The sequence below is a fragment of the Oncorhynchus masou genome, chromosome 9, assembly GCF_036934945.1.
Source record: "Oncorhynchus masou masou isolate Uvic2021 chromosome 9, UVic_Omas_1.1, whole genome shotgun sequence".
NCBI lineage: Eukaryota > Metazoa > Chordata > Actinopteri > Salmoniformes > Salmonidae > Oncorhynchus > Oncorhynchus masou.
In genome coordinates this window covers 63,418,752-63,441,822 of record NC_088220.1, presented here as the reverse complement: position 1 = coordinate 63,441,822, position 23,071 = coordinate 63,418,752, and the positions used below count along the sequence as shown (strand labels likewise).

General features: G+C 45.2%; 1 protein-coding gene across 1 annotated transcript in view; it reads left to right on the top strand.

The window, feature by feature from the left end:
- LOC135546448 (synergin gamma-like) overlaps positions 1-23,071 on the top strand; it is a 41,367-nt gene that overhangs the window by 10,232 nt on the left and 8,064 nt on the right. Inside the window, 18 exon segments of the mRNA XM_064974871.1 lie at positions 994-1,130; positions 1,851-1,978; positions 2,080-2,185; positions 2,337-2,451; positions 3,092-3,430; positions 4,809-5,087; positions 6,684-6,746; positions 6,920-7,116; positions 8,567-8,833; positions 9,015-9,151; positions 10,042-10,157; positions 10,375-10,440; positions 11,579-12,085; positions 12,088-12,576; positions 20,427-21,002; positions 22,046-22,212; positions 22,451-22,504; positions 22,617-22,713. Of these exon segments, the coding sequence (XP_064830943.1) occupies positions 994-1,130; positions 1,851-1,978; positions 2,080-2,185; positions 2,337-2,451; positions 3,092-3,430; positions 4,809-5,087; positions 6,684-6,746; positions 6,920-7,116; positions 8,567-8,833; positions 9,015-9,151; positions 10,042-10,157; positions 10,375-10,440; positions 11,579-12,085; positions 12,088-12,576; positions 20,427-21,002; positions 22,046-22,212; positions 22,451-22,504; positions 22,617-22,713 (3,840 nt within the window).

The window sequence follows — 23,071 nt, the reverse complement described above, 5'->3', positions numbered from 1 at the left end:
TGACTTCTTGTAGCAGGTATTAGGCTATAGAGAATGAACACAGGTCTCATCAACAGCTCCTCAAGCCCTCGTGCTAGTGATGAGCCAGCTAGTCTTTATATTTCAAGTTTAGCCAACTTGAATCGATTTGCTAGCTAACAAAGTTGAACAGTGGAATTGTTATTAACTCACCCTTCTGTCTGTCTCCAACTGTTTGAACAGCATGCTAGCCTTTCCACTTTGTTCAGATGTTGAAATCAACTGGTCTACCTTATTTCTGTGTTATGCTTATTGCACATCTATAAAACACAGACTAGACAGATAGTATAACAGTCGTTGGCTAAAATGCTGCTACCGGTACGTGGTACCAATGCCAAAAACAAAACACACACACACACACACACACACACACACACACACACACACACACACACACACACACACACACACACACACACACACACACACTCGCTCTCGCTCTCGCTCTCGCTCTCTCTCGGCTGTGTTAGGGGTCCTTAGATGTTTCAGCAAATACACATCAGAATGCATGCAGCACTTTGTTTGGATGATCTATAACCCATTATTTAGCCTGGTTGAGGCGTTATATGGTAAATCATGTGGAGGCTCCAGGAGGACTGTCAGCCAGAGCATCTGTGCAAACAAACACACTCTCTAGTTCTATTCCCTAATACTCCTCTGTTTTGCTCTGAGCTGTTACAGCACTCCACTCACACAGGCAAAACAGATTGGGTTGTTGCTGAGCTTCTGTTTACTCTTCCCTGTCCAGGAAATGTGTTTGCAATAATAATTCACTGCACAATGTACATCTAGTCTATGTCCAATAACACACTCCAGTCCAGTTGGGCCAACTCTACTTATATTGTCCTCCTTGACAGTACATGTTCACGCTTTAATTACTACATGTCATCTCTATGGTTTGCAACAAGCCTTTGTCAGTGTAGCCTTTTGTAGTGCTTGTGGTTGACTGTACATGTGTGGTGTGTTTTCATCCAGGCATGATGCCCTTACAGCAGCAGCAACAACAGCAGGGTTTCCCTGGTATGGTCCAAGTCCAAATGCAGCCTAACATGCAAGGGATGATGGGAATGAACTTCGGAGTCCAGATGCCTCCTGGTGCCATGCCTATGCAGGTGTGTTGTGTGTGCGTGCACGGGTGTGTGTATTTGAATGCAATGGCCACAACATATTCCTTTCATTACCCTAGAGTGAAAGGTATTCTGTTTTACATTACTGTCTCTTTGGTCCTCTGAGGTATTAAATAAGCCAAAAGAAGAAGAAGGGCAAGACAATCTCTCCTGTAATGCTGCTCTTTATAAGAGAGCAGACTGCCTCAAGCTACCGCTCTCATTCAGGCTAGACATTTAGAAGAATGAGCACTTTGCAGGGCATTGCCTCATCCTCACCAAATCCTCTGCCTTTATCTCTCTTTCATTCAGGCTAGACATTTAGAATAAGGAGCACTTTGCAGGGCATTGCCTCATCCTCACCAAATCCTCTGCCTTTATCTCTCTTTCATTCAGGCTAGACATTTAGAAGAAGGAGCACTTTACAGGGCATTGCCTCATCCTCACCAAATCCCCTGCCTTTATTTCTGTCTCTTTGCTCTTTCTTTTATCAAATGACAACGTTTCCTCCATTCACTGCTGAAATGTTAGGACCTCTGTGTTGCATAATGTTAATAGCACACATTATTTCCAGTCTGATTGTGCTTATGTAGTGATTTCTGTGTTAAAACAACTTAGAAATGCATTGGTTTCCTGACATTGTGCTGTGATAATAATGCATGAAAGGAATGCTAGGAATGCTAACGAGACCTCTGCTTTGTGTGCGTGCGTGTGTGTTCTGTGCAGGGTGGGATGGCCATGGGGATGCAGGCCCCTGGGATGCAGTTCATGGGCCAGCCGCAGTTCATGGGCATGAGGGGCCCCGGGCCCCAGTACACTGCCGACATGCAGAAACAGATGGCTGAGGAACACCAGTAAGAGTCTCTCTCTCTCTCTTTCTCTCTACATGTTGTTCTGTCTGTCTATGTGGTCAGTGTGTGTGTTAGCTGTATGCTCTCTGTGTTATGTTGTGTAGGAAGCGTCTGGAGCAGCAGCAGCGGATGCTGGAGGAGGACAGGAAGAGGAGGCAGTTTGAGGAGCAGAAACAGAAGCTGAGGCTGCTGAGCAGCGTCAAACCCAAGGTGAGCCACATCATCATCATGCCTGGCTGCTGCCTCAGTCCTGCCTAGTTCCCACAGTGTGATAAAGACACATTGGGTGCAATTTCGGACGCTTCAATGCTGTCATTCTAGATACACTCCCCCCCTGAGCCCTGCTTTGTCCCATCCACAGGGACAGATGGGGGCGAGTCGGGACGACGCGCTGGAGGCCATCAAAGGCAACCTGGACGGGTTCAGCAGAGACGCCAAGATGCACCCCACGCCATCATCACACCCCAAGAAGCCAGGTACACTCATCAGTACAGTCATTGTCCTTCACTCTGTGTTTCCCCCGTATCTGTCTCCCAGGAGTCAGGACACAGCTCCACTCCCCTGCTGCCTGACTGAACAGCCTCCCCCGAGATTGATAAGGCTGCCTCTGGGGTGTAGGCAGACAGACAGACAGACGAGACAGGCAGACAGACAAACAGGCTGGCTATCAACCTATGTGACAGCAGCTGTTGCGAAGGACAGAGCAGCTTGTATCTGCCTCTGTGTCTCACAAAGATTCTAGCATGCTAAGAGAGCAACATAATCTTCTGTTTCTCTGTCACGTTTCACTTTGTTTTAGATCTTCAACTTGACCTACTGTGTGTCTCACTGTCATTATCTTGTGCATTACAGAAAGATGTATTTTAGCAAACATCAAACTAACCACCGTATTTATTTAGTATTAATTGATCTGACATCCTTAGTTCATATTAACTATGGACATTATCATATTTATTCATTCATATGATGAACATATTCAACAATAATTTGCTTAAAAATCCATGGTACGTTTTCTGATCCTGCACCAACTAGCCTTTATGTGTCACTGCTATAGCACTGTGCACTGTGTCCACCTCCCATCATCGTAGCCTGTGTTGTCTTCCTCCATTTTTACAGACTCATCGCCATCCCACTCTTCTGTCACCTCTCACTCCCCCCCCCCTGCTTTTGATGATGATGAGTTTAGTGACTTTATGCAGGGGCCCGTAGATGCCTCTTCCTCCTTCCCTTCCTCCTCCTCCCTCTTCCCCCCCTCCTCCCAGGTCCATCCCCAGTCTTTAGACCCAGGTCGTAGTCAGAGACCCTCCATCCCCCCCTCCTCCCAGGCCCATCCCCAGTCTTTAGACCCAGGTCCTGGTCAGAGATCCTCCTCCCAGTCCCTCCCTGCCTCTGTGTCCATTCCTACTGCCACCCAACACTCTACTGGAAACTCCAGCTCTCAATCTGCATTTCAAGGTAACAGTTTTTTTGTTTGCATCAACCTCATAAGACAGTATTCATAATCAACCAATAACACAGTTTGGAAGTTATCACCAGTGCTGCTGATGTGACGATAGGCCGTACCGCATCGTGGTGTTGAAAACCCTCTAGCGTCAGACTCGGCTTGTAGTCAGTTTACTGTGTGTAAGCATACAGACGGTACGACAGATGGTCAGATTACTTAAGCCTTTAAGTTAATGCACAATAGAAAGTAAACCATGTGAGTGCCGTACCCAACAACCAGTTCTGTGTTACTGACATTTAGTAAAATACTCCCAGTGGCACATTTATTTGTACCATCCAGTATGGGCTGGGACTGTTAGTGCTCACTCTGGCTGGCAGTGGCCCTGATAAGCCAGTGAGGAAGAGATGGAAGACTCTGACAGACAGTAAACACACCAGGAGGACAGGAGACTTAGGCAGCATCCCAAATGGCACCCTATTCCCTAGTGGAATAGGCAGCGGAAGAGGGTGCTCTTTGAGACGCAGCCGGGCTCGTTGTGTCCCCTGCCTTGTAATCTCCTCCATCATTCCCTGTGTTCTCTGTACGGAGGAGGGAACTGGCCTACAGAGGACACATGCCAGTTGAGAGCTGGTACGCACACATCTGTCTTCAATCCTTTAAGGAGTAAATGACCTACTTGTCTCCCTTCTATAATAAGCCAATTAGGTGGTAGATGCATACTGTAGCAAAAAATGGTCAAACGGATCCGGCCTGCAAGGGGTCCAATCTGGCCCGCAGGTGGTTATTATAAAACATATTAAAACATAATAAAACATAAAATGACTGAAACCAAATAGAAACACTGTAGAAATGATAATGAACCTACATTCATACAGTTTCTTGTCTGTGTCCTGCTCGCTAATAATCACCAGAATGAAAGCTAGACTGTCAGGGAGCATCGAAAATGTAAAAAACGATGGATAAAGGACTATTTTTTTGCAAATTATAACACATTTTCAGTGCGGCCCTGTGGACCTCGCTGAAGACCGAATGCGGGCCCCCGGGGCAAAATGAATTTGACTCCCCTACTCTAGCTCTTTGATATGCTGCTAGTGCCATCGACCTAGAAACTGATAGCCTAGCCTATCTGTAGCATTCAGTAAGCGGCCAGAAGCTCCACCTAGGTGCAAAAGTTGAACATATTTGTCATGTAATGTGTGAAGCTGCTGATGCAGTTCTACAGTTCTACATTCTTACAGTGTCCCTGAGTTTAAATTGGCACACTGAATGAAAGCTGTAAAGCAATGATGGTCAGTTTCTGTGAAATCTAAATTCAATATAACTAAGAAACAGGCAGTATGAATGGTTGGGATATCAAGCAGCTATGTTCCTCCTCACCCACTTCTCTAGGCCCGTCCCTGGAAGAGAAACTGTTCTCCTCGTGTGATTTAACGGCTGAAAAGAAGGCCCAGGTTAGCTTTAAGTCCCAGAGGACCCTGGCCCCTTGCAGAGCTACAGTCTCGGCCCAGTTTCACTCCAGCACCAAGGCCCGGAACTGGGCTGAGGCTCCTGGGGACCTGAGTTCTGTCTTCACTATAGAAACACCACAACCAGAGGCACCAACACAGGGGCCCACAGCCCCCTCACCAGCAGCCGACCCCCCTCCTCCCCAAACCAGTAGTGACGGTGGTGAGAAAAGAAACCATTTCTTAACAGTCTCTCTCTCTGCCTTCGTTCACTGCAGTATTAACACTGTCAATGCAGAGCATGGGGCCTATTTATTTTTTCTCTCTCCACTCAAGCTTATGGCCGAATGCCCCCCCGATTCCTCTCTTATTTTTCAGCAAACACTTCAACGTTGACTGATAAGACTTCAGAAAATGTGATTTTACTGTTTCTAACCCCGATACTTCTCTTGATTTTTCAATCTGTAATGGAAATCATACTAACCACTTCTGGGCTCACAGATTGGTTTGGCAAAGCCTGAAAGCTTTTGATGTAATTTATCCTGTTTTGTATGAGTCGCTCATAGGGACTAGAGTGTCCCATCTCTGCCTTCTTGGGTAACTGCTTCGGGACTCCTATATAGCTGAGGAATCGTTCTGCTGGGTCTCTTCTCCATCCAGATCTCATTTGGCCTGTCTCACGCTAGCCTGAACAATGTGGAGATCCCCTGGAGGAATACCTGCCTGCTGACTAAATAATTCTCTGTCTGTTCCTCTACTGGGGATCACTTTCCCAAAGATGAACCTCTCTCGCTCTGGCTGTGTCCCAAATGGCCCCCCGTTTTCTATATAGTGTACTACTTTTGACCAGGGCCCATAGGGCCCTGTAGGTAATGGGTGTCATTTGATGCAGGCATAGAGAGACTGGCGCATGCTGCTGTCTGCTTAGGTTTAACACGGATGAGATGCTACGCTTGGATTGACACGTTCCTACTGGGGTCCCCTGGGTTTAGACCTGGGGCCTCATTCTTATTCTGCATGCCACTCGGCTACTCTGCTGCTGTCTATTTGGTTTTGTTTGTTGGTCTTTTTCCTCAGTCGCTTGCTGTCTGTCATCCAAGGCAATGTAGAGGCTCCTCATCAGAGACTGGGTGAACTGTGATAGAGTTATTTAAGTGTCTGAGACGATTTATTTAAGTGTCTGAGACGATTGAGCTGGTCTGATGAGGGGATGATGTAGCCAAGTAGCTGCTTGAGTCAACATTTGTCATTTCGACGTACTAGTCTAATGCATCCATTAAGGCATCTTCCTCTCTGAATGCACCTTATTCAGTGTGTTTTAGGAGCTGCTTTTACACCTGCTGAATCAGTAACTCCACCTTAGTACATTCATGAAAAAATGACCTCATGGTTACACAGAATATTTAGATCAATGTCACTATGAATTAAAGAGAGAGGCTCATTTATTTGTTTGATAACCCAAATCCAACCCTCTCTTCCCCCTCAGGAGCTGTCGGAGTAGTTGGTTCTGGTACAAGGACACATGAATAGTTGTATGAAGCTTAGGGTGTGGAATCCCAAATGGCACCCTATTCCCGTTATAGTGCACTCCTTTTGACCAGATCCATATGGGTTAAAGGTAGTGCATCAGAGTGCCATTTTGGATGTGTCCTTAGTGAATGAGTGCAGAGCAGCATTACATTTTCACTCAGATCTCCAGAAGGTGGAGAACACTATACAGGCAGGCTCTGGTCTGGTGAGATGCAGAGCAGGTAGTACACCCAGCTCTAAGTCTCTGCTTCAGCTCCTAACCTAACTGTCCCTGTGTTGCTGACAGCAGGTGTTGGTGGGTACCCTCAGCCCATGGTACCAGGCTGGCTCTACAACGACAGCCTCATCCCAGGTAAACACCTATGTTTTGGAACAGGTTTCTACCAATGATGCATTATGTCTATGGTGTCTACTCAGATCCTGTCCAACGCCTTCTCCATTGAGTCAGAGAAAACTTCCTAGTTCTACCCAGTCTTTCTGTAATATGTTTGACCTGTTGCTATGCCTTCTCTTTCTCCCTTCCAGAGATGTTCAAAAAGGTCCTGCAGTTCACCATGACTCCGGGGGGCATCGACACAGCCAAGCTCTACCCCATCCTGATGTCCTCAGGCTTGCCCAGGGAAGCACTGGGCCAGATCTGGGCCTCAGCCAATCGCACCACACCTGGCATGCTGACCAAGGAGGAGCTCTACACAGTCCTGGCTCTGATTGGTGTGGCACAGGTAGGCATTTGCATCACCTTACATTTTTTAAAGCTTCAGAGTTATTAACAACAGAAAGATTTGAGGATCTGTTCTGTCATTGGGGACACAAAGCCACCCTTCACCTTCACTGTGATCTTTTCTTCACGTGAAGTAAAGGACAGTCCCTAATATTATGTTTCATAGCACCTTACCCACCTTCTGTAGTTAGGCCTACTGCATATTATTATGTGTGCAGTTGATCTTCTAAGAACGGTCTTACAGTCAGTCACCCCAGACATGTGAAAGGGAGACTGATAGTGAGTGACTGTGCTGAATCTCAGCTCTGGGCTCTGGGAGGGTGGTGGTATGACTGAGCTCAGGCAGCCAGGTGAAAGTGACTGAGTCTCTTCTCAGCCGAGTGTGACAGCAGACCTCTTATCTCCCCCGGCCTGGCCAGGCCCTGTCGCTCACCAGCACCCCTGAGAGACTGACAATCCTCTGCACTGCACAACTCACTCTGCACGCCACCGCCACCTGCCACAGCGGGAATAATATCACTTATTCTGTTATGTACGAGTCTTGAGGGAGCGCCGGCATGAGTTGCATCCTTTGTACAATGATGAAAAAGATTGGGAAGCCGCCGCCAGTGATGGCTGTTAAAATGGAACTTGACTAATGAATGATTTATTTCAGCAAAACATCTGTCTGGCTCCTTCTGGATGGAATACAATTATAATAGATGATTGGGTTGGATGAAAGGAGAAGCACAATTTTCCAGTGTCACTGCTTTAAAATGATGATGCACTTACAGACAGCACTGCCTATTCACTATATGATGACGGGTGTCTTTGCAAAGTTTAATGCCCCTGTCTGTGTAACTTTCTAAAAGTCTAACGTGAAAATCGACATTAACGCATTAAGCAGTTACTGTGACTTTCAGTGATGTCACGCTAAAAGTCCATCATTCAGGGCCTCCCGAGTGGTGCAGCGGTCTAAGGCACTACATTGCAGTGCTAGAGGCGTTACTACAGACCCGGGTTCGATCCCGGGCTGTATCACAACCGGCCGTGATCGGGAGTCCCATATGGCGGCGCACAATTGGCCCAGCGTCATCCGAGTTAGGGGAGGGTTTGGCTGGGGAGGCTTTACTTGGTTCATCACACTCTAGCGACTCCTTGTGGCGGGCCGGGCGCCTGCAGGCTGACCTCGGTCGTCAGTTGAATGGTGTTTCCTCCGAAATATTGGTGTGGTTGGCTTCCAGGTTAAGCGGGCGGGTGTTAAGCAGCGCGGTTTGGTGGACCATGTTTCGGAGGACTCATGACTCAACTTTTGCCTCCCGAGCTCGTTGGGGAGTTGCAGCGATGAGACAAGATCGAAATTTGGGAGTAAAACGGGGCATAAATACCATTTAAAATAAATATATCATCATTCAGGAGACGCAGCCTTATCTGAACCTGACCACTGATCCCTGTTAATCCCTCCCCTGCAGAGTGGTCTTCCAGCCATGAATGTGGAGATCCTGAGCCAGTTCCCCTCTCCCCCGGTGCCCAACCTGCCTGCCCTGGCTATGGCTATGGCCCCTGTCATGCCCCAGCAGCACCAACACCAGCAGCCCATGATGACTCAGACCCCCGTCCCCGTGTCCATGGCCATGCCTACCCCAGCACCAGCGGTCATGGGCAGGGCTCCTCCTGGAGCTCCTCTACCCTCTGCCCAACTTCCCACCAACTTCATCACCAACTTCCCACATTTGCAGGTATCACATCCAGCCAATGAGCCAACCAAGCTTCTCCATAGTATATACAGATACATGTGGTTTCATTTCACTATGTATAATTATAGAATTTATGCCATTTAGTAGATGCTTTTATCCAAAGTATGTTCATTCATTCTGTGTTTCCTCACTCATGTGTCCATCGTCTTGGTGGTGTGTTTAGGGGAAAGCAGACGATGATGACTTCCAGGACTTCCAGGAGGCCCCCAGGGCAGGAGGAGGGGACCAGTCCTTCACTGAATTCCAGGGGGAGTCAGGGCAAACCTTCCCCACCAACACACCTTCTCTGCACCAGAACAGGTACAGTACAGACTGACTGACTTCAGTTCAGTGGCTGGATCAGTGTTTGATATTACTTTAAATAAGATGATGCGTTCTGTATGGAAGTAAAGCTGAATGCAACATCTTATACAGGTATTGTGGGTAACAAGTACATGGTCTCTTAGTTGCTTGTAATAGTCTCTCTAGCATAACAATTGCACCTCAACATCTCTTAATGAGTTTCTTTATATTACTTTTCAAACCCTGCGTGGGGAGTGTCCCTCAGGAAGAGGCAGCCCAAAGCCAGTTATCTTACAAGACAAAGAACAAAGAGAATGTGGAAATAAAGGTTCTCACGTCTGAGTGACATGGTGGCATAGTCCTTTACAATCCCCTTCCTCTCTCCCCAAAAACAAAAGCTAAATTGTTTCCTCCTGCGTATCCCCCCCCCCCCCCCACCCTGGGATCAGATCACTGTCTAATTGAAAGGGAGACTGAAAAACCCCACGCTGAATCGTCAGGATAGACAGTTGGCTCTCACAGCAGCTGTAGAATGGCTCTTAACAAGATGATGGTCAGTTGACGGCTTGGCATCAGGAGAGATCTCTCATTCCCTCCAGGCTTTTGATTCCCTGTGTCTTATCTGTGGGACTGTATGGTGTAAAACTGCCATGAGATCTCACCGTTGTAAGTGTCCAATCGACTCAGGCAGCTTAAAGGGATTAAGGTAGGGGAGATGGGTGCAGCATTGACCCCCAGACTGTGTCCACTACAGACTGTGTCCACTACTATTCCCTACATACATTTCCTACATACAGAGCGCACTCTGGTCATAAATAGTGCACTATATAGGCAATAGGGTGCAACTTGGGACATAGCCCCAGACTCCCCTGTGGACTGAGCATGGTGTATTGTCTGTCTGTCTGCAGTGCTCCTGCCATTCTGACTCCGGTCTCTGGCTCCTCCTCGTCATCTTCTGATAAGTATGCTGTCTTCAAGCAGCTCTCAGTGGAGCAGCCTCCAGAGCCCTCTCAGCCTGCCTCAGGTACACACCCTCCTGGCCCTACATCACACCTCAACTATTCACTGCTCATCCTCCACCACAACTAACAGATGTGTAGGAAATATACATTGTTCATGTTGTTTGTCATAGAATACTTACCTAATTGTCTTTGTGTGGTATTGTAGTACAGTACATTTCTTGCCTGCCAAATATGCTGTCATTTATCATTCAGCTGTTTTGTTTATCTTGTTTGACCCAGATTTTGGCGGAGACAAATACAGTGTGTTCCGACAGCTAGAGCCACCAGGTGACAGGAAACCAGTAGGTAAGTAGAGCTCTCCCTCCTCCCTGGCTCTGGGCTGGGTCACACACACACACAGAGTTCCCAAGCCAACCCCTACAGCTCCCAAGCCTTCTCTCAGAGAGTGCATAGTGGGGACTGGGCTCTGAGATGGTCCCTGTACTCAACAGATGGCTAGAGGAAGAAACTGACAGACCTTCAAACACAAAGTCACAGTAGCCTTGGAGGAGAAAATATGTTTGATGACTTGTTTTTGTACGTAGATCGAAATAGCCATGTGTTCTACCTAGATTTAGACCAATGTAGAGCTGTGTAAATGGGAAGGGGTTAGAGACTTGAGTACCAAGAAGAATACTATTTCTGAGTGCTGTGTTTGCTCTGTAGTGTGTGTGCTTTTATCTTGCGCACATTTCCAGAGCGTTCAGTACATTCAGAAGTCGCCCTGATGTAGGTCTGTTTCCTGCTGTTCCCTATTTCACTAGAACAGTTTCCGATGGGGACAGCAGCTCTCACGACTCCAGTAAGTCCTGCCTGAGTCTGATTGCAGTGACCTTTCCTGTGTGCTGCCTGCCAGGCTCATTCTCCATAATGAGCACATTAGTTATCTCTCTCCCACAAAACAGCAGTGGTGCTTCCTGCTTCTGTTACTGCAGAGGTGTAGCAGCCACTACAACCACCTCTACCCACTTTTCTGCTGTGCTTTTCTAGGGCCCTCCTGTCATGATTGAAGTAAAATGTGTGGTTTGGGAATAAGATGCTGTTCTAAAAATTGAAAACACTACTGAGACTTGGGAGGGAGTTCTTTCCCACGGTTAGGGACTGACAGATGACTGTTGCATGTTGTGGTGTTGTGTGTGTCTCTGTAGAGAGCCCAGCCTGGTTTGTGTACTGCTGTGTGCTGCTGCTGTTCTTTCATAGCAGTGTGTCTCTGGACTACAGCCCAGCGCAGGTCTCTCCACTGCTTGAAATTCACCACGCGCCTCTGTTATGTTACAGAGGCGTAACTAATCCGCCTCTCTCTTTCTTGTAGGATTGTGAAATTATAAAATAATCTGGAACTGAGGCGACTGATGTTACTCTGTGTCATGCCAATGTCCTCCCTGTCTGGCTGCTGTGTTCAATGCTTTTGCAATCCTCTTCAATTGTTCTATTTGTTTCGCAGGGGAAGGATTTGCCGATTTCAAGTCTGTCAGCGTGGATGATGGCTTCACAGACTTTAAAACCTCCGACAGCATCTCTCCACTAGACCCTCCAGACCAGGCCAAGATGTTTCAGCCAGCCTTCCCTCCTGCTTTCCCTAACTCTCAGTCTCTACCGCAACTACAAAATCAGCTACATCTACATCAACAACAACAACCAGCAGTCTCTCTCTCTCAGCCTAAAATCCCTCTCAACATAGCTGACCTGGATCTCTTCTCCTCTATGGCTCCCTCAGCCCCCACCCCTGCTGAGACCAAGCCCAGTCCCTTCCCCTCTGTGCCCCCCTCCCTAGTGCTCCCACCAGGTGGGGCTAAGCCCCCTGGGGGAGGGGCTGAGGACTTTGGCAACTTTGCCCTCTTTGGCCCCGCCTCGTCTTCTGAGGCTGTTCCTATTGGCACTGCTCTGGGAGGAGGCGTGGCAGCATCTCAGGATGACTTTGCAGACTTCATGGCTTTCGGCAGCTCTGGGGGGAGGGGGAGGGGTTGAGGTCTGGAGAGGGCAGGGCAGAGGGGAGAGGAGAGAGCACCATCGCTCCACAGCTGCCCCAGCAGGGCTCTGACAAGTACGACGTGTTCAAGCAGCTGTCTCTGGAGGGAGGCTTGGCGTACGACGACAACAAGGAGAGTGCCGGCGGCTCATTCTCGTCACTCAGGAGCGAAGCAGACGACTTCGCCGACTTCCAGTCATCCAAGTTCTGCACGGCGCTGGGGGCCTCGGAGAAGAGCCTGGTGGATAAGGTGTCAGCCTTCAAACACGGCGGCAAGGAGGACTCTGCTTCAGTTAAGTCCCTAGACCTCCCATCCATCGGGGGCAGCAGCGTGGGCAAGGAGGACTCTGAGGACGCTCTGTCAGTGCAGCTGGACATGAAGCTGTCGGACATGGGTGGAGACCTGAAGCACGTGATGTCAGACAGCTCTCTGGACCTGCCGGGTCTCTCGGCCCACCAACCCCCCGCCTCAGGTGAGGAACTAGTGCGCCTCCTCTGGTGAGGCCCCGTCCAGTCACACATAGAGAACCGATCGTAGGCCTGGCGGTGGCCTCTCTGTCTCCACCCCCCTCAGTGCCCCTTAGTGCCCATTAAACTAGGGTTTAGACTAGAGGGCAAAGCAGTGAGCTAGCTCAACCACATTACTGCTAAATCATGATGAGACAGTCATCTCATCACACCCACCAGTCATTCATTCCCAAACCCATCATTACCTGGTATTAAATTCAGCATTTTTATTCACCTAATATTTATTTATTTATTTATTTATTAAACTTATTAAGATACTTTTGATTAATTTATTATTTATTACTAATTTGTTTAGAATTTGTAGCACAGTCAAAAAGCACAGGCCTCCTCTCCTCCTCTGATGAGAGACAGTCAGGTTGATGTTATGCAGTCACTCTGCTCTATGAGACCACTGGCCTTCATTCCCTGTCTGTGCTGTCATAGCACACATCGCTCATCTCCTCAATGCACCTTTTGTCTCCCCAGCCTTGGTTGTGTGTTGAGTGATGCAACTAAAATGGCTGAATGCAGATTAACGCAGAGCCATGTAATGGTGATGGGCCTCTGTACCAGGAGATGGATTTTATTGATCACTTTCAGAATGCCCAGTTACTGTATGCTGCAATAGGCTTTACCTTTACTCACAGCAAGCCAAATTCTTCCTCAGATTTATTATATTGATGCTTCATGCTCAGTTATCAAATCAAAACATGATGATAATAAGAGGCATACAAGGAACATTTGTAAAGATGTTCCTTGAGCGTGGACATACACTGCATTCGGAAAGTATTCAGACCCCTTGACTTTTTCCACATTTTGTTACATTACAACATTATTCTAAAATTGATGTAATTGTTTTTTGTCCTCATCAATCATAATCATAATGACAAGGCAAAAACAGGTTTTTAGATTTTTTTGCAAAAATAAATATAAATAAAATGAAATATCACATTTACTTAAGTATGCAGACCCTTTACTCAATACTTTGTTGAAGCACCTTTGGCAGCAATTACAGCCTCAAATCTAGTTGGGAATGACGCTACAGGCTTGGCACACCTGTTTCTTAAATGATTCTCTCCAGATCCTCTCACGCTCTGTCAGGTTGGATGGCGTCTCACCAGAGAGGTTTGATCGGGTTCAAGTCCAGGCTCTGGCTGGGCCACTTAAAGACATTCAATGACTTGTCCCAAAGCCACTCCTGCGTTGTCTTGGCTGTGTGCTTAGGGTCATTGTCCTGTTGGAAGGTGAACCTTCACCCCAGTCTGAGGTCCTGAGCGCTCTGGAGCAGGTTTTCATCAAGAATCTCTCTGTACTTTACTCCGTTAGTCTTTTCCTCGATCCTGACAAGTCTCCGAGACCCTGTCGCTGAAAAACATCCCCACAGCATGATGCTGCCACCACCATGCTTCACCGTAGGGATGGTGCCAGATTTCCTCCAGATGTGATGCTTGGGATTCAGGCCAGAGTTCAATCTTGGTTTCATCAGACCAGAGCATCTTGTTGCTCATGGTCTGAAAGTCCTTTAGGTGTCTTTTTGGTAACTCCAAGCGGGCCGTCATGTGTCTTTTACTGAGGAATGGCTTCCGTCTGGCCACTTTACCATAAAGGCCTGATTGATGGAGTGTTGCAGAGATTGTTGTCCTTCTGGAAGTTTTTCCCATCTCCACAGAGGAACTCTGGAGCTCTGTCAGAGTGACCATCGGGTTTTTGGTCAACTCCCTGACCAAGGCCCTTCTCCCCTGATTGCTCAGCTTGGCTGGGCGGCCAGCTTTAGGAAGAGTATTGGTGGTTCCAAACTTCTTCCGTTTAAGAATGATGTATGCCACTGTTCTTGGGGATCTTCAATGTCGCAGAATTATTTTGGTACCCTTCCCCAGATCTGTGCCTCCACACAATCCTGTCTTGGATAATTCCTTCGACCTCACGGCTTGGTTTTTGCTCTGACATGCACTGTCTTCTGTGGGACCTTATATAGACAGGTGTGTGCCGTTCCAAATCATGTCCAATCAATTGAATTTACCACAGGTGGAATCCAATCAAGTTGTAGAAACATCTCAAGGATGACCAATGGAAACAGGATTCACCTGAGCTCAATTTCGAGTCTAATAGGAAAGGGTCTGAATACTTATGTCGATAAGGTATTCTTTTTTTTATTCTGTTTTTTATTTGCAATCATTTCTAAAATCCATTTTGTCATTGTGGGGTATCTGTAGATTGATGAGGAAAAAATATATTTAATAACTTTTAGAATAATGCAACAACGTAACAATGTGTGAAAGGGAAGGGGTCTGATTACTCTCCGAATGCACTGTACTTAAGTATTACGTGAAAAGAAAGTATTTATGAAAAGGCAAAAAGTATTTATGAATGGCAGAAATCACCTACAGTTTATCATATCACACAGTTAATCTTATTGCATTGAGTAAATTGTTTTGATTGCTCGTTGTGTGTTGGTATGTGTGAGTGTGATTGCTTGGTTGTGTTTTGTATGTGTACGAGTGAGTTTTCCTACTGTGTGTGAGAGAGTACCCATATAGTATTCCTTGACACTCCCAGTGTTGGGTATCAGTCTCCCATAGTGCTTTTGCTCCATCTCCCTAAACCTAAGTGGTCTCTTGGCCCTGACCCCACAAAGCCCACATCACTACAAAGAGATCAGAGGTTAGCGGACCAGGGTACTGAACCTCTAAATGGAAACACTCTCATGGAATCTAATTAGCCTTAATGTCCAGGCATTGTCCATATCAGCACCCTTCTCCCCTCTCATGATCGTAATTAATTTACCAAGCATCTCATCTTCCATGTCACGTCTCATATTCCTCTGAGTACATTCAAGGTCTCTCCTTACATCCCCTGTGTGTGAGCAGCACACTCCTTTTAACACCCATGTGCTTATCTATTGGCATAAGGGTGCAGTGAGATGTCCTTATAGCCTATAATATTTCAACACTAGCCAACATATCAGTTTATTGGTTTTAGCAGTTCGGGCAAAGAGGCATCACAATCAAGTTCCGTCTAGGAATTCACCATTTTAGTTATTCTAAATCGGGAAATGATCAATGTAACGACACCCATTTTTTTTGTTGAAGTTTTATTGCACATGAGAATAAATCAACTTTCAGTTGAACTGAAATGGTTAGGCTACTCTCGAAGGAGAGTATAAGACAATGAGCAATGGCAACGGATCCCGGAGCTGCAGCAAAATGGTTGCCGTTAATATGATGGAGATAGTGGAGCGTTGAAAACATTCCTCAGAACCTGTTAATTGCTGCTCTCTTTTATTCTGGCCCACGTTTATCCAATCAGTATTTTTGTTTTTGGACTGCACCAATCAATTCTCATCTTTAAGAAAGAGTACAGTAACAGGCCTTGGAGTGTGAAAGCCTCAACATGCTTGCACTGTGTTCAATCCTGGAGAAAATGTAACCAACCTTAAAGAGACAGTATTTATTTTCCCCGCCCGGGGCTCCTTTGGGTCAGAGCAGCTCAAAGGGAAGCCTTTTCATTTGTCTTTGATATTCAGGTATGTTTTGTTATGTGTTGGTCTACGAACAGGCTCCTTGAGAACACACTGAAGTTAGTGATACCCTCCCTGCCTTGCTTTTTTGCTGCAGTGTGCCTGCCTGTTCAATTTGTGAAATTGACAAGAACATATTATAGGATGCCATTTTTCTGCTTAACAGTGTTACTAGTTGTTTTTATTAAAGAAAATTTAAAAAAAATACTAAATGTATACAGATTTAATAGTGTATTTTTATTACAGGAAAATGAATTCCTATTTATTTTCAAACTAGATAGACTTCCTGATATTGTTTTAAACTGTGTTGTGTAAACTATTTGAAGACTAAATGTATTTATGAGGATAGCCTAGTTATGGAAAATATTTTAGATTGGTTCAGAATCAAAGATGGATTATTATCTTGAGAAACCCTGTCTTGCTGTTAGTTATTGAATGAGTCTTATTAAAAGCTTGTACACAGGAGCGTTGAACTAATAGGTAGCAAGAGAAAAATTATACTGTCTCTTTAAATCTATTTTGTCACCTGTGATTGGACAAGATGAAGAACCTCTCTGAGGTCTTGTGGTAAGATAGCCTGCTTTGTTTCTTTAACCCTTTGAGAGCTTGAGCAGAATGGTTTTATGAAGAATCATAATGGAGAAAAATGTAGTTGGATCACTTGACAAGTTTACACACACCACCGTTCAAAAGTTTGGGGTAACTTAGAAATGTCCTTGTTTTTGAAAGAAAAGGCTATTTTTTTTGTCTATTTAAAATAACATCAAACTGATCAGAAATACAGTGTAGACATAGTTAATGTTGTAAATGACTATTGTAGCTAGAAACGGCTGATTTAAAAAAAATGGAATATCTACATAGGCGTACAGAAGCCCATAATCAGCAACCATCACTCCTGTGTTCCAATGGCACGTTGTGATAAGTAATCCAAGTTTAGCATTTGAAAAGGCTAATTGATCATTAGAAAACCCTTTTTCAATTATGTTAGCACAGCTGAAAACTGTTGTACTGATTTAATGAAGCAATAAAAAAACTGTCCTTCTTTAGACTAGTTGAGTATCTGGAGCATCAGCATTTGTGGGTTTGATTACAGGCTCAAAATGGCCAGAAACAAAGAACTTTCTTCTGAAACTCGCTGTTCTGTGATGAGAGTAGTACACAGCGTTGTACGTGATCTTCAGTTTCTTGGCAATTTCTCGCATGGAATAGCCTTCATTTCTCAGAACAAGAATAGACTGACGAGTTTCAGAAGAAAGTTCTTTGTTTCTGGCCCTTTTGAGCCTGTTGGAGCTGATGCTCCAGATACTCAACTAGTCTAAAGAAGGACCGTTTTATTGCTTCATTAAATCAGTACAACAGTTTTATTGTGTCTTAATTAGCACAAGTTTTCAGCTGTGCTAACATAATTGCAAAAGGGTTTTCTAATGATCAATTAGCCTTTTAAAAGGATAAATCTTGGATAAGCTAACACACCGTGCCACTGGAACACAGGAGTGATGGTTGCTGATAATGGGCCTCTGTACGCCAATGTAGATATTCCATAAAAAGTCTGCGGTATCCAGCTACAATAGTAATTTACAACATTAACAATGTCTACACTGTATTTCTGATCAATTTGATGTTATTTTAAATGGACAAAAAATGTGCTCTTCTTTAAAAACAAGGACATTTCTAAGTGACCCAAAACTTGTGAATGGTAATGTACATGTGCTAAACAATGGATATGGTGATCCATACCTCTCCTCCAACTTCTCAGAAATAGAATGTAAGGCAATGTAATGCCTCTGAGTCCTATTGGATGTAGTAGACTGTCGAAATGTATCCTATTTATATGATGTTGTCATTATGTAGTAGGACACAAAGTTTTGATTTAAAAATGACAAAACCCTTGTTTATTTTATCTCTAAAGTCTGCCGTTGACATTTTGAGTTTCTATCATGGCGAGAATAGTAGAGAAGCGTTCAGGTCCTCAAAGGGTTAATCACTCTCCTGCCTTGAACCTGTCCTTTAAATCACCTTGGCTTTTTCAAGTGTTCTGTATTCAATTATCTTTCTATCAATCAACCTGTTGCTTTCCACTCTGTTAGTACAACTACAGTGTGTCTTCTTCTACCGAGATTTACTCATTTTAGTCTGTGACTGTGCCTTCTCATTCTGCTTTCTGCAGCTGTATTCTCCTGGGGGGTTTCTTTCTTTTACCGTTTTCTCTGTTTGTTTTTCTTCTTCTTTCCTGACTGCATGCCCTTGTGTTCTAAATGATTCAAATATACTTTTACAAGTGTTAGTTTGGCAAACCTCTTGTAACAATAGACCTCTCTCAGAGTCTTTTGTGATCTTTCTCGCTCTCTTAACCCATGTTGTCGTAATAAATATTACTATTGGTATTGCTGAAATGCGTACCGTCTTATTTTCTCCCTTTCCTATCCTCAGAGGCCAGATAATGTTTAGCTACATTAGGCTTACTACTACACTAGCTCCTTGTCAATTTCACAAATTGCTTTTTTGCGTGCAAGGGTTCTGTCACGCTTGAGGCAACGCTGACTGGGGTCCACACATTCCTGCAGGTTATACTGTATCTTAGGAGGAGTGTGTATCTCTGAGTGTTTGAGTGTGTGACTGTGTGAGCACTTGTAAGAATATGTGCTTGTTTATGTTACCGTTAGTTATACAATTCCTGCCCGATATATTATGACTTGAACAGTGTTCTGCTTGTACAACACAGTTTGTGGGGTAGACAATCAATACAGAGACAGAACGGCTCCACTCCACTACTGAGGTTGCCATGGCAATCTGTCATGAAACGGATGTAATTTTGTATCATCATGTTAGCAGAACTGTCTGCTCCTAATAGTTTGTGCTACAGTATTGTCACACACCTAGAGAAAACACTAGAGAGGTATTCTACATCAGGGCCTCGTCCTATCCTGTCTTATCTACCTCAGAACTGTCAGATCTCCAATCTACCTCACAACCCCAGCAGCCAACCCTGACAGGACATCTATTTCCTTTGGATCAGAGGACAGCTAAAACAATCCTGGGCTAATTTATGCTAGCAGATACCCATAGACTCCCAGACGTTGTGCTAACGCTAGTTAGTATTGGCTCACAAAACTACCTCTAACTTCCTTCACACTGGACACTGACACATATACGTTCATCTGATTCTGGGGAAGTATATAAAGGGCCCCATTGCCAAAATCCCAAAATATCCCTTTAATTTAAGGATCAGACCCTTTTTTTTCGCCTAAAATGACATACCCAAATCTAACTGCCTGTAGCTCATGACCTGAAGCAAGGATATGCATATTCTTGATACCATTTGAAACGTTTGTGGAAATGTGAAATTAATGTGGGAGAATATAACAAACTAGATCTGGTAAAAGATAATACAAAGAAAAAATAGTGTTTTTTGAAATCTTTGAAATGCAAGAGAAAGGCCATAATGTACTATTCCAGGTTAGGCGCAGTTTAGATTTGGGCCACTAGATGACAGTAGTGTATGTGCAAAGTTTTAGACTGATTCAATGAACCATTGTATTTCTGTTCGAAATGTTGTAAGACTACCCAAAAGGGCCTTGGTTTATTAATACATTTTCAAGGTCATAACTGTGCATTCTCCTCAAACAATAGCATGGTATTATTTCATTGTAATATCTACTGTAAATTGGACAGTGCAGTTAGAATAACAATGAATTTAAGCTTTAGGCCCACATCAGATATGTCCTGGTAAATGTTGTTGTTACTTATAACCTCACGCTAATTAGCCTACGTTAGCTCAACCATCCCGCGGGGGGATCCTGTAGAAGTTTTCAACCTATTGGTATTATCCAAACTAATATTTCACTGTATCTGTATGGGAGCAACGAACGTATGTTGTACCCCTATATTATCTGTCATCTATGTCACCAATTGGAAATAGACTGGTGAAAAAAACATATTTTTAGAACCCAATCAATTTCGGCATTTTATCCCTCCTTTAAGCTGGTGATCACATCCTAGTAAGTGAACCCTTATACACACTATAGTGCAGCACAAGATTAAATGCAGTGCATTTAACACAATGTAGGGGAGATGAGGTGGTATTCTGAGCAATGTAAAGCTGCTTGTTGTAAGTCAACACACATTCAATGTCAGACACAGAATATGGCTTCCACAGTAAGTATTTTTCATATAACATATCATAGCTTGCCCAAATGCCTTTTCACTTTATCATGGCTGACTGAGTAGTAGCTATCATTTCAGCACCTTATGCTTTTCCCACTTAGAGGTACCAGTGTGTATTTTTTGTTGTCATTACAGAAGGAGACGACTTAAAGTTTAACCCCTTCGGAACGTCAGCAGTCAGCAGCGTGGCCAGCTATGATTGGTCAGAAAGAGAGGAATGCCTGTCCGCTCAGGATCAGGCCAAGAAGCATCTGGGCCTGGACGGTGTTGGTGTTTCCTCCTCTCTCCACTCAGACGTAGTCCACAGGAAGGAGATGTCATTCGGCAGCACAGAGAACATCCTCATCACACACATCGCCCAGACTAAGATCACCACCTTCTCAACAGAGGATAGTGTGTCGACCGACAGCAAGTTTGAGGCCTTCGCTGACTTTGGCTCTTGTGAGCCGGAAGGTTTGGGTGGGGATGAGAATGATGACTTTGGGGACTTTGCCAGCACGGTGTCAGCGAATTCAGACTCCCCCGCGGCAGCGGCCGAGCCGGACTCCGTGGGGAACCTGAACGAGGCCTCGGATGAGTTCAGGGCCTTTCAGGGGGACAAGGCCAAGTTTGGGAAGTCTGACTTTTTGAAGGCCAGCTCTCAGACCAAGGTCAAGTCCAGTGAAGAGATGATCAAGAGCGAACTGGCCACCTTTGACCTCTCTGTACAAGGTGAGTTATCTGACCTGTACTCTGTCTCTCTTTCCTCTTGTTGATTTATTTTCTGTAGATAGTAGATATACGTACATTTTCTGATCCTCAGTAAGTAGATGGTGGTATATTGTGTCCAGTTACTCCATGCCTTCTAGTTCTGATGTAGTGGTGTGAATCAGATCAGCTGGCTGTGATGTGACATAGCAGGACTTGGAGCTCTGTGGCTACTCCGGCAGCTCAGTGCAGTTCCGCTGTCAGACAATAGATGGCAGTGTTGTGACTACAGCCCAGAGACTGTAAATAAATTAACAGCACAGCCCAGAAAATCCATGCCCAGACAAAATTAACCGTATTCACTCCTTGTGTGTTCATTTTTTACTGCTGTTTTCCGGTGTTATGTTTCATGCATAGTTAATTAGCGATTCCTACCTCCAAAGTGATAAAGGCTCATTTGCCTCAATGATTTCTCTCCCAGTGTTAACCCTAATTACTTTTTACTTGTTATTCTTCTGTGCCTATTGAATGGTAATCTGATCAGTGTGAGGTAATGGGGGAATGTATTAGTGCTGTCATGCTGTGGGGAGGATGATGCATGTCTCCGCAGGGGGTGATTACCTTGTTCTCTCTCACACACACACACACACACAGAGAGAGAGAGCCCCTGTGGCATGTGACTGTGTGTCTTTTTTCATGTGTCTGTCTGTTTTTTTTCTGTGTGTGTCTGTCTGTGTAAGTGAGTGAGCCATCATGAATTATTCATACTTGCAATGGTTGCCGTGGCGCTATTTTGTACATAATTATCATTTGTTGTAAATGAAGTGTTTTGACGTCTGTGTCCTTGTCCAGAAGGAATTAGCCACAACAGAAAATGAGCTCAGTAAAAAGTCCCAATTATGCCATAGTAAACAAACAGGTGCATATCTGGAATTAGCCAACATCTCTGGGTTGGTAGAAGTGGCCATTAAAAGGGCATTTGAATGTACTGTATGTATGCCAGACATTGCCTGTATATATTATTTATGTACGTATCAAGACACTCTCTCCTCTTCTCCTTGCCTCAGGCTCCCACAAGCGTAGCCACAGTTTGGGGGAGAAGGAGATTGGACGCTCGCCCCCCTCCCCGGCCCCGGAGCAGCCCTTCAGAGACCGCTCCAGCACCCTGAGTGAGAAGAAGCCTGCCCTGCCCGTCATCAGAGACAAGTACAAGGACCTGACTGGGGAGGTGGAGGTGAGACACACACAGTCACACTATCCCAGACATGTTAACTACATTTGCCAATTATTCAGGTGCTCTGTAGAGTGTTTAGAAGTTCAATAGACATTGATTTCAATAGCAAACCACAGAGGCTTTGGCCTTAATAAGTTTATTATTATTTTTTTTGTATTTATGTAAGTGTCTTTATGGAAATGTGTAAATGTCTTCTCATATCTGAACTCTTTCTAACAACTATAGCATGTTGTTTCAGGAGAGTGAGCGCTATGCATATGAGTGGCAGAGGTGTCTGGAGAGTGCTGTACAGGTAAGATAGTGTGACATATATGTTTTGCCATATCTGAGCGTGTGTGTTTTTGTGTGTGTGTGTGTGTGTGTGTGTCACCCTAACCCATTCTGCTGTCTGTCTCTGTCCCCAGGTCATCATTAAAGCCAACAACACCCTAAACAGCATCAGCTGCTCTACTGTTTGCACTGAGGTCATCCAGTCTGCTCAGGGCATGGATTACCTACTGGGTGAGAGACACACACACAGACACAGACAGAGGTCCTGAGCTTGTTAAACAAGGTCCAACCGTCTTCAGCTAGAACCCCAAACTCTGCCTGATCCCCTCTGAGAGATTTATTCAGCGCTCCAGTGTTGCCTGTGGATCCTAGTGGGGGATTGTCTTTGCTCGGCCTGACAGACTGTGGATCCTAGTGGGGGCTTGTCTTCGCTCTGCCTGACAGACTGTGGATCCTAGTGGGGGCTTGTCTTCGCTCGGCCTGACAGACTGTGGATCCTAGTGGGGGCTTGTCTTCGCTCGGCCTGACGGACTGTGGATCCTAGCGGGGGCTTGTCTTCGCTCTTCCTGACGGACTGTGGATCCTATTG